The 19,196-nt window shown below is 37.1% G+C and overlaps 1 protein-coding gene across 2 annotated transcripts in view; it reads left to right on the top strand.

The window, feature by feature from the left end:
• ZDHHC13 (zinc finger DHHC-type palmitoyltransferase 13) overlaps positions 1 to 19,196 on the top strand; it is a 59,130-nt gene that overhangs the window by 17,604 nt on the left and 22,330 nt on the right. For both annotated transcript variants that reach the window (XM_043973410.1, XM_043973412.1), the window contains exons 3-9: positions 99 to 221; positions 2,865 to 2,942; positions 5,063 to 5,207; positions 11,364 to 11,428; positions 14,131 to 14,293; positions 14,531 to 14,656; positions 18,675 to 18,808. In XM_043973410.1, coding sequence (XP_043829345.1) covers positions 99 to 221; positions 2,865 to 2,942; positions 5,063 to 5,207; positions 11,364 to 11,428; positions 14,131 to 14,293; positions 14,531 to 14,656; positions 18,675 to 18,808 — 834 coding nt within the window. The remainder of the gene's footprint in view (positions 1 to 98; positions 222 to 2,864; positions 2,943 to 5,062; positions 5,208 to 11,363; positions 11,429 to 14,130; positions 14,294 to 14,530; positions 14,657 to 18,674; positions 18,809 to 19,196) is intronic.

The following is a 19,196-nucleotide window of genomic DNA, read 5'->3' as shown; positions in this document are numbered from 1 at the left end:
CTGCTAAGAATATAAGCCTTCCAAGAGGAGATACTTTAGTGTTTGGATGTTTTTAAATGCTGCCCGGTGGCATAGATTTGAATATTTCCTTGTTTTAGGTATGGGATTTTTGAGCGATGCAAGGAGTTGATAGAAGCTGGATATGATGTCAGGCAACCGGACAAAGAAAATGTGTCTCTTTTACACTGGGCTGCTATAAACAACAGACTGGATCTTGTAAAGTAAGATTGGGCAACTGTGTTTCATAAATGTCTCTGTTTCTTTGTTGATGATTATTTTCCTTATCCATTTCTTGTTTTCTTTGTGTGAATTATCTCTCTTTTTGGAAATATAAGTTTGAATAATAACCCATTTTTAATATTTCTCTATGAATGACCTTGGGCCTCAGAAATTCTTATCTCTTTACCATTTCCCTGAGAATGTGAGTTTTAGCAGGCTGCTAATCAACTTAATGTGAATATAAAGACAAAATTTGAGTACTGAGAATGTAAAGTCTTTAAAGGAGGGAAAAAATGCCTTTTATGGCAAATTGAAGACTTGAATCTAGTTGTGACCTTACAGTGCTTTACATTTGGGAGGCATGATCCAAAGATGGTTGGGAGCCTTTTGAACTGCACTTTAAACAAAATTCTAAAATGCTATCCTTTCACACTGCTGCTTACCCATGATCCTTTTTGTTTCTTTAATGTACATATTTTACTCTTCTGTCATTTACTAACATAAGTTTAGAATAAATTCTCATTGGGGCCATAATCTTTTTGTAAAGGTTAAGAAACTTATTAGAAATTATTTCCATTACATATACATCACACTCTTGAATAAGTATCTGGAAATGACTGTGCTTTTCTTGATGATTTCTTAACAATTCAGTAATCTTGAGGGCAGCTAGGTGGCACCGTGGATAAAGCACCAGCCCTAGATTCAGGAGGACCTGAGTTCTAATCCGGCCTCAGACATTTGACACTTAACTAGCTGTGTGATCCTGGGCAAGTCACTTAACCCTCATTGCCCTGAAAAAAAAAATTCTGTAGTCTTTTCCCTTTGCTCATCCTTCTTGAAACTGCAGCATGTGATGCTGACAGCCACTTTCTGCTCCCTGAATTCTCATGATGCCACTGTCTCCTGGTTTTCTTGTTACATGCCTGGCTTCTTCTTTTCAGTTGCTTTTGCTGAATCATCATCCATTTCCCACTTGTTGTGCATTGTAAACCCAAGGGCCCACTCTTGGTCCTCCCATCCTTTCCCCTTCTCCCCTCCCTTCCCCCCCTGCCCCCCACTATCATCAGCTACTTGTTAGACATCTCTAAATAGATATCACCCAGGCATCCCAAACTCAACACTTCCATAACAGCATTCATTATCTTTGCTGTCCAAATATCTCCTCTTCCTCACATCCTGTTTCTGTTAAAGTCACCACCAACCTTCCAGTCACGAAAAAAGTACTTGATGCTTTACTCACCCTTGCCCTTTATGTCTAATTAGTTGACAAGTCTTTTCAGTTCTACCAACATAATATCTTTTATAATCTTCTCTACACTCATACCACATCTCCCCTACTTCATTCCTTTATCACTTCTCATTAGATTATTGCAGTAGTAGGTTAATTACTCTCCACATATCCAGTGTGTTCCTTTTCTAAGCCATTCTCCATGTGATTTGTATTTTAAAGCATAGTTCTGACTCTCATTCCCATGCTCAAGAAAGTCCAGTTTTCCCTAGGGACTCTTTCTTGTCCCCAGGTGAAAAGACAGATTCCTCCATTGAAACTGGTTGACATTTCAAGCTCTTCAATCTGATTCCAGCCAGATTCCAGGTATATTGTACAGTACTCTCCCGCATGCACTCTAATCACCACCAAACTCACCTATTTCCTATTCTGAACACCGTATTCCATCCCTCTCCCACCTTTATGCTTCTGCACAAGGCCAAGTCTGGAATGCACTCCCACCTCACTTCTACTTCATAGAAGCCCTTGCTTCCTTCAGAGCTCTGCTTAAGTACAAACTCTTTTATTAAAAAAGGCCCATCCTGATCTCTCCATTTATTACTGCCTTCACTGCCCCCTCCCAGCTACTTTGTATCTATTTTACATATAGTTTGCAATTACTTTTCTGCGTACATTTTGTTTCCACTCAATAGAATGTAAACTCCTGAGGGCAGGTTTTGGGTTTTGGGTTTTTTTCCTTTTCCTTTTTGTGTTTCTATCCCTATTGCCTTTCAAAATTCCTAGTGAATAATAGTTGTTTAAGAAATCTTTGTTTCATCTTGCCACAAATGTGAGGTGTAATAACAAAGTAATAAGCTGTCATATAAAACATCAAATCTATTTCAAAAAGATTTATCTAGCTTTAAGAAAAGAGCTTTCATAACTTTGCCTCGGATAAGATGAGAGCATTCCAAACTTTTCTGACTTTACAACTTAGTCCTACTTTGATTGAAAGTAGCACAAATGAGAAATTGAATCCACTATTAAAACTGATATGATCTCTTTTTTGTTCTCACCATGTTAAAATTGTATCCTATGCAACACTAATGCATATATTGAAATGTGTTCAGCTTGAAGCTTTTGAAAGCTGATGTAGCTTGTGAGAATGTGCAAAGAACAGTAATCAAATTTATAGGAGGAAAGTTATAACTGAAGATTAATTATACCTGAGGTCATTAGTTGTCAACTAAGATTATTTGACTAGGGATAGGTATAAGACTCTAGGAAGAATCTTTTTCAGAGTTCCATAGAGCTGAAAATGTGTTTTCTTTTAGCAAAAAGTATCTTCATTTGTTAGCATTTATTAAAAATCTAACTAGTGTGATATTTCTTCTTATGAATTTTCCATTCTAACAGATTTGTGTGTTTTCCTACATAGGTTTTATATTTCAAAAGGTGCTGTTATAGATCAGTTGGGTGGAGACTTAAATTCAACCCCTCTACACTGGGCCATCAGGTAAGAGTTTTCTAATGGTGAACTCACATTTGTATTGTATTTTAAGGTTTCCAAGCTGTTTGCTCACAACAAATCTGTGAGTTAAGAATTGAAAATATTATCTCTCTTATAGTTGAGGACACTTGGTTTCAGAAACAGTCACTCAGTGAGTTGGTATTGCTGGGATTTGAACCCAGGTTCCATGAAGCACTGCCTCAGTAACCACTATTTAGGTTATCGAGGTCTATCTAACGATTATAAGCAGTTTTAATGATGTTTTTTCATGTTATCCTTAAGTTCTTTTAGAGGTATTAGTTCCTCTGTTGTAATGTAGTGTTCGTTTATGACTGTAAGACTCAGATGCATGTCATTTAACTTTGTTTCCATAATTAGGATAAATGTTTTGAATAATTAATCATGAGAGACTACATAACATAGTGAACAGAGAGCCTGCAAGAACCTGTGTTCAGTTTTTGCCTCTGATACATACTTTCTGTGTCACCCCAGGCAAGTCATTAAACATATTAGTGCCCTAAGCAGTTTTTTTAGACTGAGTTGGAGATAAGGCACTGACTTGCATTGAGGAAGGGAGTTTTCTCATCAGAGAGTTCCCTATACCAATGAGATCCTATAATTAATCACAAAGATGAACTGTGGACCTCACTTAGAGTAGTTGTGGCATATATGTCCAACTGAAAACTTTAATCAGTGGATTCAAAAATAGAGCTTGATTCAGAAATCAGATTTAAGGCCTATCCTAATAATCTTAGTAGGAGACAGGATTGATCCCAAATGGTTCAGCTGTGTTGACACTCATCAAAGAGCAGACAGGCCAATATAAAATACCAGGCAGTTAACTTAGATCCCACTGGTACCCATTCAGTGCAAGTCTATAATTTCAAAGTCATTCTTTTGCCCTGCTTAGTTCCCTTTTATCACCTCATTGTCAGGGAAAGATAACATTTAAATGCAAATTAATTTAAAGCCAAAGTAGGGTAAAGAAATGTGTTGGGGTTTTTTTTTTTTTTCCCATATCAAAGAACTTAAAAACATTGGGTTAGCTATATGTAGCAGTCTGCATATAAACCTGAGCTCCATTCATTTCTGCAGTGCTATTAGGCCATCCCATTCATCAATGGTGAGGGCTACAGTTCAGCGGTGTTAGTTTTCAACTCTGTTATGTTGACAGATCTTCTCCTGAAGTCCTGGTGTTTTCCTTATCGTGGCATGCAAATGATCCCAGGTTCACAAAGACCATATGGGCAGGGCATAAGTTCTAACATATTTCTTTCCATGTTCAGAAAACTGAATGTGAATGTGAGATTCTGTCTGCCACTCATATTTGACTCTATGTCCCTATTTGGGGCTTTCTTGGCAAAGATACCCGAGTAGTTTGCCATTTCTTCCTCCAGCTTATTTTTCAGATGAAGAAATAGAGGCAGACAGGTTAAGAGACTTACCTAGGGTCACACAGCTAGTAAGTGTCTGAGGCTAAGTTTGAACTCAGGAAGATGAGACCTCCTTCATGGTTCATAGAATCATAAATCTGGAAGGGACCCAAGATATCATTTAATACAACCTTTTCATTTTATCCAAGAGGAAACTGAGATCCACAAGGATTAAATGACTTCTCTTAGGTCACACAGGTAGCAAATAGCAGTATTAGGGTTTGACCCCAGGTCATGTGACTTCAAATCTAGTGTTCTTTGAACATTAATTACTTCCCAAATAGAATCAGCTCTAAGCCTACATAGCCTTCATATATCTGTCCTGTCAACAAGGATAGCACAAGAGATGTTGTCAAATGTCTTGACCAAGGACATATATTTATAATCCGCATATGTTCATAAGGGGTGGCTGGTATCCACAGACACGCCTCCGTATCTTTTTGCAAAAAAATTATTTTTTTGTTAGGTCATCCAGTTCAATACCCGCCTATAAGCCATCCCATGTATATGAGATTTACTCCTAACTTGAAGGTGTCCACAGGGATGAAAACAGCTTTTCATGTGTATCTAATCTACTCCAGTATGTCTGTTTCTAACCTAAATCCTTCGTGGCTCAGATAAGGTGATCCAAGTTAATATTTGCTTCTCCCTCCACATTATAGAATTCAACAGTGTTGTTGTCTTTCTTTACAGACAAGGACATTTACCTATGGTGATATTGTTACTACAGTGTGGTGCAGATCCCACACTCATTGATGGAGAAGGGTTTAGTGGTATCCATCTGGCAGTATTATTTCAGCACATGCCCGTCATAGCATATCTCATCTCAAAGGGTCAGGTATGTTTTTTTAAATGTTCCATATATTTCAACTGTTATAAATTGGAAAGCTTCTAATTATTAATCAATTTTTAAAAGGCAGTTTAAGGTTCTACCAAAAAAGACCTAATCTCATGCCTCACCTAGATGTTGAAGTGACCCAGAGTTCTCAAAGCCTTGAGAACGATTCAAAACTCTGGCAGGTTCTACTAGGCTGGAAAGGCTTTGAAAATGACCCACAGTGACAGACTGTGTGTGTTCTCTGAGGTCCAGTTTAGCCAAATGTGGAAAGGCTCATTACCAGAAAGCTGGTTATTAGGTGATGAACTTTATAGCCATGGTGATTCATGAAACATAAAAATTCCAAATGGCTCTCATTCTGATTCCACAAAATGAAGGAAAGTAGGTACTAAGCATCACACAGGTCTTACTATAGGGTCTTTGTTTAATGTATAATATATTAGCAGAATGCTAGAGAAATAAACCATATCTGCTTTAATATTCTTCCTAGAAATGTAAATGCTAGTTATAAAGTAGTTATGGCAGATGAAAAGATAGTTCACAGTTTCTTGTCAAGGAAGTAATAGAGTTGTCAGGATTGGTTGTATCATGTCCCTAGAGGCAATAGGAACCATTTAATGAGCTCCTTGGTCATGCTCTCAAGAAAGATAAACAAATGGACCACCAGGGAAATACTTATAGCTTATGGGCCCATACCTGTTACAGAAGATAAAGTAGAAAAATTCTATGAAGAATTTGATGGAATCATCCAAATTGAGTCCAAAACACTGGCATGAATTGGGCAGAAGAGAGGAAAGATGAAAAGCATATGGTAAAAATGAAAAAGTCAAAAGACTTTTTTATATGCTACTTAAAATCCTTTTGCCTGTTTAACATGAATCAAAGTGCTGGCTATAGTGAGCCCTTAACAGTATCACAGCAATTGAAAAAGGTTATATCTTAGTGCACAGGAAATGACTAGTTACCTTTATGAGAGAATTGCCTGTTTTTGAGCAGTCATGTCATTGACAGAGCAATAGTCAAAATCAAGACAAAAATTAAAATAAAGGATGAAAACAATAATGCATGCAATTACAACAGCACTAACCTGACCTTTTAAACAAGCTTCTGACTATAAAAAATGGGAGGACCAAAGTAGATATAAAAGTCTAGGGGCAGCTAGGTGGAGCAGTGGATAAAGCACCTTTCCTGGTTTCAAGAGGACCTGAGTTCAAATCCGGCCTCAGATACTTGACATTTACTAGCTGTGTGACCCTGCACAAGTCACTTAACCCTCATTGCTCCGCAAAAGAAAAAAAAAAGTCTATGAGATTCCTTAGATAAGTTTAATGATACAAAATAGTTGCCACCGCAAGAAGACCAAAAGACCCTGTAATCACCTTTGAAAAAAAAATCAACGTGGACACCTTGGCGTGGAAAATACATTGTAGCCAAGATCAACACTAGCTTAGTGTAAAAGCTCATTTGTTGCAATGGAGAAAGATGATGAGATGAGGAATAGCATCAACCTACAAAACAGAAAAAAGTGGTTCAAAGAAAAGAAGCCCACCAGAGATGTTGGTGTGAGACTGTCACACCAGACCCTCCTGAGATTATCAATAGATGAAACCAGAAGGAGGGCAATAAGTAGACATGACAATGAAACAAATCATTTGAAGACAGTAGAAGCATCACATTACCACATTGAAAAAGTGGCAATGACATGAGATAAAGTTGGAAAAATGAATGAATTTGCCTTCACATAGAGAAGAAATCTATGCTGGATGTGGCACAAGTTTAAAGACATTTGGAATTTGATTTTTAAAATATCTCAAAGTAGGTGATATCCCAAAAGAAAGGAACACAATATGGATGACACTTACTTTGTTTCATTGGGTTCTCTATGGATAGTGAGGGCCTCCGGTTGTTTTTGTTTGCAAATGGAATTGTGCTAATTTCGTCAAACTCCAGAACATTGCAGAGCCTCTAGGAAGAGATCTGTATTGAACAATATCTGTTGTCCAGGCTTGAACATGGCATTTGGAGGGACGTCATATAGTGCTTTTTCATCAGTGTGTGTATCCAGAACAAGCAATCCTGATTGGCAACAAGTTTGGCTCACAGTTGAATGGGAGAAAGAAGGTGGATTAGATTGCTTTTGGTAAATGGCAAAGCTTCTTTACTGACCCCAAGCTTCCCATGAAAGCAAGCTACTATATTTTGAATAGTAACATTCTCCCACAGTTGCAATATGATAAGACTTAGAAAACAACTACCTCTGAAGAATTAAAAATAAGTATCACACAGGGCAGCTAGATGGCGCAGTGGATAGAGCACCAGCCCTGGAGTCAGGAGGACCTGAGTTCAAATCCACCCTCAGACACTTAACACTTACTAGCTGTGTGACCCTGGGCAAGTCACTTAACCCCAATTGCTTCACCAAAAAAAAAAAAAAAATAAGTATCACACAGGGCAATGGAGAGATGCATGATAGGTGTGCAAAAACTAAAACATGTAACTAATGAGGAACTCTAAACAAGGAATAAAAAATGTCATCAAGGAATTGTGTAATAAAAAGAGAAGATGGGCTAGTCATGTGACAAGAACAAAGGATGACAGGTGAACAGTCACAGTGCTCCCCTGGTACCCTCACATGTCAAGAGAAAGTGAGAAAGGTCTCTGGCACATAGGGTGATAACCCCTGTAGTGAACCAATGAAGGACTTGGATGAGAGTCATAGAGGATGTGGAAGGCATGGATGGGTTGCAATCTGCATCATTGAAAGGAGCTCAGGAATTGATGAGGACATGGATCCACTGAGGATTATTACCAAAATTAAGAATTATTACCAATAAGACATCTGCAACTTCACCCTTTCTCATCTTTATAACACCCTTATGAGAACGGTCAGCTTATGCATCAAGTTTATACATGATGAACACATGACAGGGCAACAAGCAGATTTTACAGATAATTTCTACTGCAGCTTCCACCTTTATAGCCACATTACTGCCTGGGAGGTATAGAAGATATAATCAGATCCTGCTGTGCTAACTTGTTTGCTGAAAACCAAAAACAAAGCTTTTGACTTGGTAGAACACAATGCCACCTGAAAGGCTTTCCTTAAACAAGTCTTTATAACAGATACAATCTCAATGATCACTTTTGTTCTGTTATCTGCTGAGTATCATCATCAAGCAAAGTATACAAAGGAGAGATTTGCTCACCAAGATGGTATGACTAGAACAAAGATTTCCTTCCAAAGCTGTTTTCTAAGTGTTCTTATGTGCAGAACACAGTATTCTGACTGCATCAAGCCCTCAGGGCCATCTTAATGAGCTCCACTGTCACTCTAAAGATACTGGCCTGGTCATCCTTACTGGAAAACTAAAGGGTATGAAAAAGACATAATGAACAGATGGTCACATGCAGTTTAAGGGCAGCCCATTTTGTTAATCCATCATGATTACTATTAGATAGCTAGGTATAAAATCTTAGAGTAGTTCTTCTGATGAAAAATGAGCTGGTTCCACAAGTAAATAAGAGATCAGGCTAAATCAAGTTTGAGAAGTTTTACAGCCTTTCCAAAACTACATCCTGCAAAAGCCCTTCTTTTTATGGCACAGTATTTTCTCATTGATACCCTATGGCTGTGTATCGTAGAGTACCAAACTCAGAAGAAACAGAATTGTGGGTGACCCACAGGGCAATGGAAAAGATGCATAATGCATGTAAGAAGTCTGTTTTATATTACCAATGATTACTTAGATGTGAGAAGTAGTGTACAAGAGATCAAGAACATATGTAAATAGAGAAGGAAGTGAGATTGTAGATTATTGTGTAAGGAGTAAGGGATAGCTAATGGACAGTCTGTGTGCCTCAGAAGTGTCCGTGAAATGTTCACTCACACACACACACACACACACACACACACACACACACACACACTACTCTTCAGAGAGGATTTGCCAGGAATCATGAATAAGAATCTTTCAGGTTAATATAGCATTGATGAATTGTGATCTGAGTGACAGAACAAGTACCTGCTTTGATGAAGCAAAGAATCCATTGAAGAATAGAAGTTTTTGTTGAACCTTAAAATATCTAGACTTAGCATAGGTATTGAGCACCATATTTCTATTTACTCTTTTCAGGCATAAAGTAAAGATCATTTGGCTCTGCAGCATTTAGCTACATGTAAGCCTATGATAGTTTTCCATGTCAACCCAACAATTTTTATTGTATCTTTAAAACATATCTTCAAAGCCTGGGTTTTTCTTTTAGTGACATGTAAAACATGTTAGTACAGCCCATGAATTAACCCATCACCTGAGTAGTAGATAAAAGGCCAATTTGAATTCACATTTTTCACATGTATTCAAAAATAATTCTGTAAAAAATGACTTGCCCAATGAAGCATCCATTTGTAACTCAATATGATAGTTTAAATTATAGGATACTGGAAGTGAGGGTTTCATTGTCAACTCTATCTGCCCAAGATATGCTTTCTGGTAGGAAAATAGTTTACATACCAGTAGACTTAGACTGAAGACTATTTGCACAAATCCTATCAAAATGATTGCAGTTGGTTTAAACAAGCACTTTCCATCAGTCTGAGCTAATTGAAGTAGAATAATTATAACCTCTTGAGTCATGAATTAGAAAGAGTAGGAGTAATAAATTCTTCCATATCCTTCCCTTTGGTTGTCTTCATATAAGGTATCTCAGAAGGCTTAGTGCAGTTATAAGCTATTGAATCTCAAGATTTTTGAGACACGCTGTATATCACAGGACTTCAAAGCACATATAGCCTTTATTAATTTAAGGCAATATTTACTGACTCTGTTGTACATGATTGTATACAGCATATCTCAGAATCACAGAGCCTCAGATTTGGAAGGAGCCCTCAGAGGCCATCATGCATCTTTGAAGTATTGAAGTTTATTTGCAAAATTCCCTTCCTGAACAGGTACTTCCTTTCTAACACCCTCCATAAGCGGTTCTTTAGCTTCTGTCTGAAGATCTCAGAGGGAACCTTTTAGTAGATTTGAGTACATTACTGATGAAACTACCATTCAAAAAACAATCATCCAGAGTATGGAAAGAGTTTTGATGATTGCTATTTCTGGTTCTTATCTATTATAAACAGAACTTGCTGATTGAAAAGAAAGCTGTCATCTTCCTCTTTTCTAGCTTTCTTCCTATCTCATTTTCATGAAGGATTGAATCCATACGTGATTTCCTTTTTAAATATTAGTATAAAAGACATCCCCAACCTATGGAATATGAAGCAGAAGATTAATTGAAATGCTAATTTGAACTATCTTCACAACCACGTAGCTGGATAGTATGATGCAAAGTATTTATATTGACAAAAGAAAGGGAATTCTAACTAAATATTAGAATCTCATATTTGAAAAGTTTCTCCACTAAAGCATCCTCTGATGCCTCATCATGCCATAAAAGGGATTGTGGGTTCTTGAAAACTAGACCAACAGAGTGCAGGCTCTGCCAGTTTATCAGGCTTTAAAGGCTTCATGTTTTACTCCAGTTCTGGACTTGGGATTTCCCAGGGATCCCAAGGATGACTCTCTAACCTATCGGAGGTGAATGAAGGAATAAATGAATGAAAGAATCAATGAATCAAAGAATGAAAAAGTGTTCATTATTTGCCAGCCACTGTGCTAAGTGCTGCAGATACAAATACAAAAGCAAAGACGATCCCTGTACTCAAGAAGCATATATTCTAATGGAGTATGATAACACACATAAGGAAGTGCTAGCCAGGTTGGGATACTTTGGTTTGAGAAATTACAAGGCAAGTGATTAGAGCCATAAGGGAAGTGCAGCTGTAACCCAAGCCTAGATGTAGTAGTAGGTAATCAAGGCAACCACCAGTCAAGACACTGGAGCCCCAGAGGGGAGTTCCAGGCATTAAAGGGTTAAGTCCGCCAGGACTTGGTTTCTGGTACAGTCAGCTTGGAGTTTAGCAGAGAGATGGCTTGGGTATGAAGTTGGCCACTGGGTGATTGATGCCTCAAGCAATTTACAGAGAATGTTTGCTAAGGCTTAAGGGAAGTAGGCTCTGTATTCATGATTGAGGGGACCCATGCAACCTTGAAACATTGAAGTATATTTGAAAAGTGATATTGAACAGCTCTTTTCTTTTTGAAATAGAGTATAGACACAACAGACTTAAATGGGCAAACACCACTCATGCTGTCGGCTCACAAAGTACTTGGGTAAGTAATGAGCTTTATTGAGTTAGTGCTCAGTCTAATTCTCGATTCTTGTGCAGATTCTTGTGTGTATTTAATTAGGTCTGTGTAGCTTTAAAATTTGAAGATGTCCTCTTAATGAAAGGATGACAGGAGAAGAACTATGACTAGGCTTTTTGATGTAGTTGAATTTTGGAATGCCACTGAAATGTTTTCTAAAAACATTGACTTGTTATGATGAAAAGCCTCATTTGATGATGATTAAAACATTCAAATAGGTTATATATTCAGTGATGCAGGCTCATTAACTTGACTTGTGTTTCTTAATTTAGAGACGTGGGGGTGTTTTGTTTGTGTTTTTTAATGGCTGCAGCCTGAAATCTAAATGATAAAATGCAGCTCTGCAAAAGAAAGGTGTAAGCCCTATAAATATTTTCTTTGAGGCCCTTCTGAATATTTTGTGGATACCGCATTAATATCAAGTGTAATTGATTTGGAAAAAACACTTTCTTATATACAGTACCATGAGCCACTTAAAGCTTAGATTTCTACATTTGTCATGACAAATATGCAGGATTAATAATCATATGATTGCTGGTGTTTTCTCTATGCAAAAACTCTATTTCTTACTTAGTGTTTTCCACCAGACTGTTCTTTTATGAATCAACTGTCAGCTGTGAGTGATATTCTAGAAACCAGATGAGAGACAGGAGAAGCCCAACTTCTCTTGTAATGCTACTCACTTTATTTTAAAAATTTTTATTGATGCCTTTTTTAATGCCACCATAATATTGATACTCTGTCACCCCATATTTGAACTCTCCCTTGTATCAAGGAAAATCAGTTAAGCAAAACTAAAGTTCGTGGTCTGACAACCTTATTCCATACCCAGAGCGCCTCACCTGGATACCAAGAAGGGGGAAATATTTCATCATCTATTATCTAGGGCCAAGATTTGGTCATCATGTTAATGCCATCCACTGTATTTTACTTTTCACATTTTTATTGATTTTTCTACATCACTTCCATTTCCCAAAAAATTATTTCCCTCCTTTCAGAGAGACATCTCTTTGGAAAAAGGATGTAAATGAAAAATTGTACATATGTGAGCCAAGTACAGCATTGTATATAGTGCTCCACAACCACAGTCTCTAAGCTTTATAAATAAAGTAGGGAGGCAGTGCCATTGATTTTAAATACCAAACATTTGTTGCTTTTGTCTTCTCTTTTCTTTATCAGTTTCCAAGAAGTGTAGTAATAAATTTGAAATGGCATCATTTACCTAAAAACTAGAAAAGACTGCTATTTCAATATTAAACTCTCGGAGACACCCATAGTAGAAAGAAACAAATGAATGATAATTGTATAAAAATAAGTGGCTTTTTAATCTATAAAGTGAGGGCATTGAATGAGATGATTTATAAGATTCTCTACAGTTTTGTGCTTATTTCATTGAATTCTGGCCCATCACTTTAATATAGATTAAGATTAAGAACTTCAAATGAAGAGCTCTTCATTTGCCCATTCTATTTAAAGTAGGTTAAATGTGACCTATTATTATCAGCTGTGAGGGAAGCCATAGGAATTTTACTCTCTTTGCCACAAAAATAATTTTTTAAAAACATTTAGGGCAGAATACAAATTCTGGCAAAGTAATGGGGATATGTTATATGCCCTTCAGAGTTATAATAGTGATTAAGCTCTGCCAAGTGACCTTCTACAAAGATGAAATCTGGAGTAATATCCTTTCCAACTCTGCTTTCCCACAATCTCTAGAAAACTTCCTTGCCCATAATAAGTATTTAATAAATATTTTACAAATTTCATGAGGTGAATTCATGCACAACTGGTCCATTTTATTCTTTCTTGTATTGTTCACTCTTATTTGGTGTGTCTTTTCTCCCATTTTTCCCTATCTTTTCTCATTTCCCCAGCTAAATAGCAAACTCCTTGAAGATAGAGACTGTGTCCCATTCATGAATTGATTAATTAATTAATTTACTCAACAATTAATTTATTCAATGATTAATATATTTTAAAATAAAATAAAGTACCTATAAATATTAATATATGTAAAAGAAATATGGCATAACTTATATAGGAGATAGCTAGATGAAGCCATGTGCAGAGTGCTGGGCCTAGAGTGGAATCAGGAAGACCTGAATCGAAATATAGCCTCAGACCTTTACCAGCCAAGCGACTCTGGACAAATGACTTAACTTCTGTCTGCCTCAGTTTGCTCAACTGTAAAACAGGGTTAATAATAGTGTCTACCTCTCAGGGTTGTTGTAAGGATATAATGAGATGGTAATAGTAAAGGGCTTAGCACAGTGTCCAAGCACACAGTAGGTGCTATGTTAGCTGTATTGATGATGAAGACTAGGTTTAAAGTTATGAAGACCTGGGTTCAGATTTGACTTCTGACACTATGACTCTGAGCAAGTCACTTAATATCTGTTTCTCAGGCAGCTTCCTAGGACTTTCTCTATGAATAGATCTAGGTTGGTAGAGAGAATTCCCTATACAGATAAAATATCATCTCCTTTGTATATGTATGTATTTATATATAGATAACATTGGAATATATATTACACACTACCTAGTGCAGGATGTTGTAGGTGCCTGATAAATACTTTCCTCTGCATTAGTGGAAGAGATGTTAATTCCCCAGTATAAGTTGTCTTCTGCTAAATACATTATGGTACTTACCTTTTTTTCCTATGCAGACCAGAACCCACTGGATTTCTTTTAAAGTTTAATCCTTCTATCAATGTAGTAGATAAAGTTCACCAAAACACTCCACTCCACTGGGCAATTGCAGCAGGAAATGTTAGTGCCGTTGACAAACTTTTACAAGCCGGTTCAAGTCTGGATATCAGAAATATCAAGGTATGAGTAAATTTTTGTTCCCCATTAATTGTCTTTGTCTAGAAAAATGATAGTCAGCAGGGATGTATAACAAGACAGACTTTTGTCTTCATTTATCACAGAATAAATAAGAAGGATGAACAAATGTTACATGGTTCCTCCTTTTAAAAAAAAAGAGTTTATGATTGTGATGATTCATAGAAATGCACAGTATGTATGATGTTTAAAAATATAACTAGGTTTTCTGTTTTCTTTCAGGGAGAAACACCACTTGATTTAGCTCAGAAAAACAGACATCGGCTGATTGTCCACATGCTAACAGTAGAAGCTAAAATAAGAGCAAACAAAAACTTAAGACTCTGCAGGTGGCTACAGAAATGTGAGGTATTTCGGAGTCCATTTGTTGAATAGAGTAATTGAAGTTTAAGGTTATTAAGGAAAAAATCCAAGGAGAAAGAGTGTCAGGTCATATTTTTCTTGGTAATTATGAGGTGTTTATAGTTTTCCTTGGGAAAATTACTTAGAACTAGCAATTGACATAAAAAACTCAAAGATTATCTGGCAAATCTTCTGGTTTTTGTGTTCTTGTAAATTTTTAAATGAACTTCTGAGCCCCGAAAAAGCCAAGATTTGACTCATTGATTTAAGATCTACACTTTCCCATTCTGCTAAGCATTCAAACTCTCCTGCAGAGAGTACCACTCTAATGGGCTGACCACGTTGTTCAAATGCCAACACTTGCCTAAAAGACTATTTTATGGAGAACTCACAGAAGACAATCACTTACACGGTAGTCAGAAAAAGCAATATAAGGACACTCTCAAGGTCTGCCTTAAGAACTTTGGAATTGGTTGCATGACATGGGAGACACTGGCACAGGACTACCCAGCATGGCATGCCCTCATCAGAGAAGCTGCTGTTCCTTATGAGCAAAGTAGAATTAAAATAGCTCAAAAGAAATGTGAGATGTGCAGATTTAAAGAATCCAACCCAAATATTCACATGGATTATTCGTGCCTGACCTGTGGTAGAGCATTCCGAGCTGATCATCCACAGTTGGACACACTGTAACTTGACTCTAGCATAGTGATGTCATTTTGGTCCTCTTTGAGAATGATGGACAAGAACCAACCATTTCCCATTATCCTGAATGGTTGACAAGCTCTAAATTAGAGCAAATTCAAATTATGCTTTCTGTTTAGAAAAGGTAAAGCAGACTATCCAGATGTCTCTCTTAAGCTAATATTTTCAAAGGAGAGATTTCATCTTCTAATGTAGCCATCTAGTATACAGATAATAATAATAATTGGCACTTTACATTTTCTAAGTGGTTCATAATTGGCAAACATAGCATTCTTCATTAGGCCACTAAGAATATTATGGTTGTGTTAGATTTAGGTAAACTGAGACAAAGGAAGAAGTGATACGGATTGTCTTAGGCCTTTCCTGGGTGAATGGTAGATTTAGAATTAGAATTTAGAAGCTTAGATTTGACTGTTATTCCCATGTTCAGACTATACCAATTATGGACTTTAAAGGACCTGAAAAGAACCTTCCTTTTCAACCAGAGCTCTCTTGTTTTTTATTGTAACATGTATTATAGTTGAAAGAGAAGAATCATGTTGAAGTGAGTGGAGCTGGCCTCGAAGTCTGGAGGTCTAAAGTTTAAGTTCTGTCTCTGACATATACCTGCTACAGGCTCTGATGCAGTTACTTCACGTGTCAGGTAGTGCTCTACACCTTTAAGGCGTAGAGCAGGTGTTGACCTACTTTAAAAGCGGGAGTTTCCTCTTGGGGTGTCCTTTAGAACACTGAAATCGCAGATTTGGGCCAAACAAAGAACTTAGACTTGGAAAGTACTTTAAAGAGAGAATCGGTGTGGCTGAGATTCCCCAACTGCTGGCCCTCACTTGGCTGTTGGCCAAGGTGAGACAAAGTGGCTTTCTCCTTTTGGGAGTTACAGAGGTTCCATCTGCTTATGGATCAGGGTACAAGATGAATTCTCAAAGGAGAGGTGATGCCCAGCTATGGCTCATCCCTGCTCCAGACACTGCCACAGAATCCACGGAAGAGGCATCTCCCTGGCCCCCAGCTGAATTCAGTGGGTCTGGTGCTCAAGAAACACTGAGCAGAACCCTAGGATCATCAGGCCATTGGGCTGATCGGTTGAATTTTTATTAGAACATTTTCTTGGACTGAGCTTAATTTCTTAGAGAATCTGAACTAGAGTGATTTTCCCATCTAATTTTATGTTTTAGTGATGTAGACAGCAGCTTATCTCTATTTATAATTATGTGTGTGTTATATGTTTTTCTATATACCCACTCACATATATGTGTGTGAATGTGTATGTATATTTATGCATATGTATATGCTTGTCTTCCTCCTCAGTGTGCATATGGAAAACATGCCTACATGAATTATTAGGTTCATTTTATATTTAGGTTTACAAGTTCATTACTTGAAGTCATTACCCCTCTTTTGCCTTCAATTAGAAAATATTGCTGGCAGATGAACAAATGGTAGCATTGCATGGTCTGAACAATCAGACTTAGATATAGATGTAGCTAATGGAGAAAAGTTACCATTCTTTTCTAGACAATCCTTTAAAAATCAGTTTTGTATTAAAACATCTGAACATAACTATATTGCTAAGTATTTTGAAAGATGTTTGTTCTGCAGAACAAGTTTCAAAGAAAACCATGCTTAAGTACAATCAGATTTCTTACTAATCCTTAACTGTTGGGAAATTATTCCAGCTATAATTTTATAAACAAGCCTTGGATTAAAAAAAAAAAGTCCCATTGTAACTCACCCTCTTTATTTAATAATCTTAAGTTCTGTCAGGGGAAGATAGGTGCCACTAGGATTTCAGACTACTTTAACATCAGAAGTCTTGTTGCTTTTCGAAGTTAGGACTACAGATACACCCAAATTGACTTACTCGTTCTTCATCTCCCATCACAGTGCCTTTGTGTGGGCAGACCCTCTGCCTAGAGTTCATTCCCTCCTCAATTCAACCTCTTAGAACCCCTAACTTTCTTCTAGGCTCTGCTCATATGTCATCTCTATGAAAAACTCTTTTTATTTCTTTGTTGTGTTTTTTTTTCTTTTCTTCAAATGATCATGTATGATGTATGTGCTTTTTGGTTTACAAGTTGTTTACCCCTGGAAGAATGAAGTTCCTTGTTGGCAGGAGCAATTTTCCATTTTGTTTTTGTGTCTCCAGGACCAAACTTAATATCTTATATCTTTCTTGTTTTTCTGGACCTGTGATTTCACAAAAGTAAGGAACTCCCCTCATATAAACTTCTTTCAGTGATGTAGACAGCAGCTTTTCTGTAACTTCTACCTTCGAAAGTTTCCCAAGGCATTGTGAAATTGAGTGATCTGCTCATAATCTTTCAGAGCCGGGGCTGAGCCCATGTCTTCCTAGCTCGCAGCTCACTGCATCATGCTGCCTCATTGTCTTGCACAAATATGCAATAAATGCTTCCTGGATTGGATTTGAATTCTTTCTACCACTGCTGTCTTTAATAACCAGGGCTTTAGTAATTCCCAGGCTCCACACCCCTTGTCCTTATCATTTTTTCCTCTTTGTGTCTGCAGAAGCAGAGAGGGAGTTGCATGGTAGATTTCTGTGAGAAACCCTTAAATGAAATCTAGCATAGCAAATAACATGACAGACCCTGAGACTATTTTGCCCCCTGCAAATAAAGGTTTTATTACTTAGTTATGTATTTGGGAAGAATTGTGAAACTGCTTTCTTCCATCTTAACTTTTGACTTCCTTAGCTCTGCCTGGAGTTAATTGTGTTCCTGTTAGCAACCCACACTTGTATTTTCTTTCTATTATAGACAATTGTTTGAAAGATTTTATAGTCACACAAAACCAACTTATGCTTGAAGTGATTTTCTAAAACAGCTAATAATTCTTAAAGTAAAAATACTTCTTAAAAAACTCATTTATTTATTTAAGTAATAAACATTTTTATTTATAGTTTTGAGTTCCGTTTTTATCTGTCCTTCCCTCCTCCCCCCTCCCTGAGGTGGTAAGCAGTAAGATATGGGTTATACATATATAATTATGTAAAACATTACCTTATTAGTCATGGAAAAAATAAATTTTAAGCAACATCTAAACACAGGATTTTAACCATAAAGTTTTAGTAGTTAACATCTAAACAACAGGATTTTAACATAAAGTTATAGTGGTTTCACCATAATTTATAGGAATTTTTCAGGTATGTTTCTCTAAGTTTATGACTTAGCAATCAATCTACAGGAAGTTTCCTGTGTCACTGCTGTTGTTAGAGTAATTGTTATTGACACGGATCCTATAAGGAGTATAATAATTGGAACGTGTTTTACCTATAGTATGTTAATTATGCGTATTTTAATAGCTTTTCCTGCTGTTGGCGCTTTCCACGATTACGATGTGGGCAATAGGATACATAATGGACCTCAATTCAGATTCTTGGCTTTTAAAAGGAAGTCTTCTTGTTGCAGTGTTTTTTGTTACATCTTTATTTCCAAGGTGTGTACATTTTCCTGTGTTGCTTTCACAATGGCTGTGCATTCATTGCTTAATTTGGATACAGACCAGCAGAACTAGCATGGGGCAGGAACATCTTTGTTCCAAAGTGCTGATTCTTAAAGGACCCTAACACTTGTACTTCTTTGGCAGATAGAAACAACTAATTGTGCTTAGTTAGCAAGAATGACGTGCTTCCTCCCCCAGAGGTTACCCTTTCTGTGAGCTCTTTCCCTCCTCACTTTGCTGTCTGCCTCCCCAATAGTGTCCTGGAGTCTCTTCCTTCCTGGGGGCTTTGTATCCTGATGATTTTCCTCAAGGCTTCCCTTCCCCGCCCCACCCCCCTTCAACTGAACTTATCTTAAGGAATAATTGTTTTAAATTTTTTAAT

The sequence above is a fragment of the Dromiciops gliroides genome, chromosome 6 (assembly GCF_019393635.1).
Source record: "Dromiciops gliroides isolate mDroGli1 chromosome 6, mDroGli1.pri, whole genome shotgun sequence".
In the NCBI taxonomy this organism is placed as follows: domain Eukaryota; kingdom Metazoa; phylum Chordata; class Mammalia; order Microbiotheria; family Microbiotheriidae; genus Dromiciops; species Dromiciops gliroides.
This window is presented reverse-complemented; position numbering and strand designations above follow the sequence as displayed.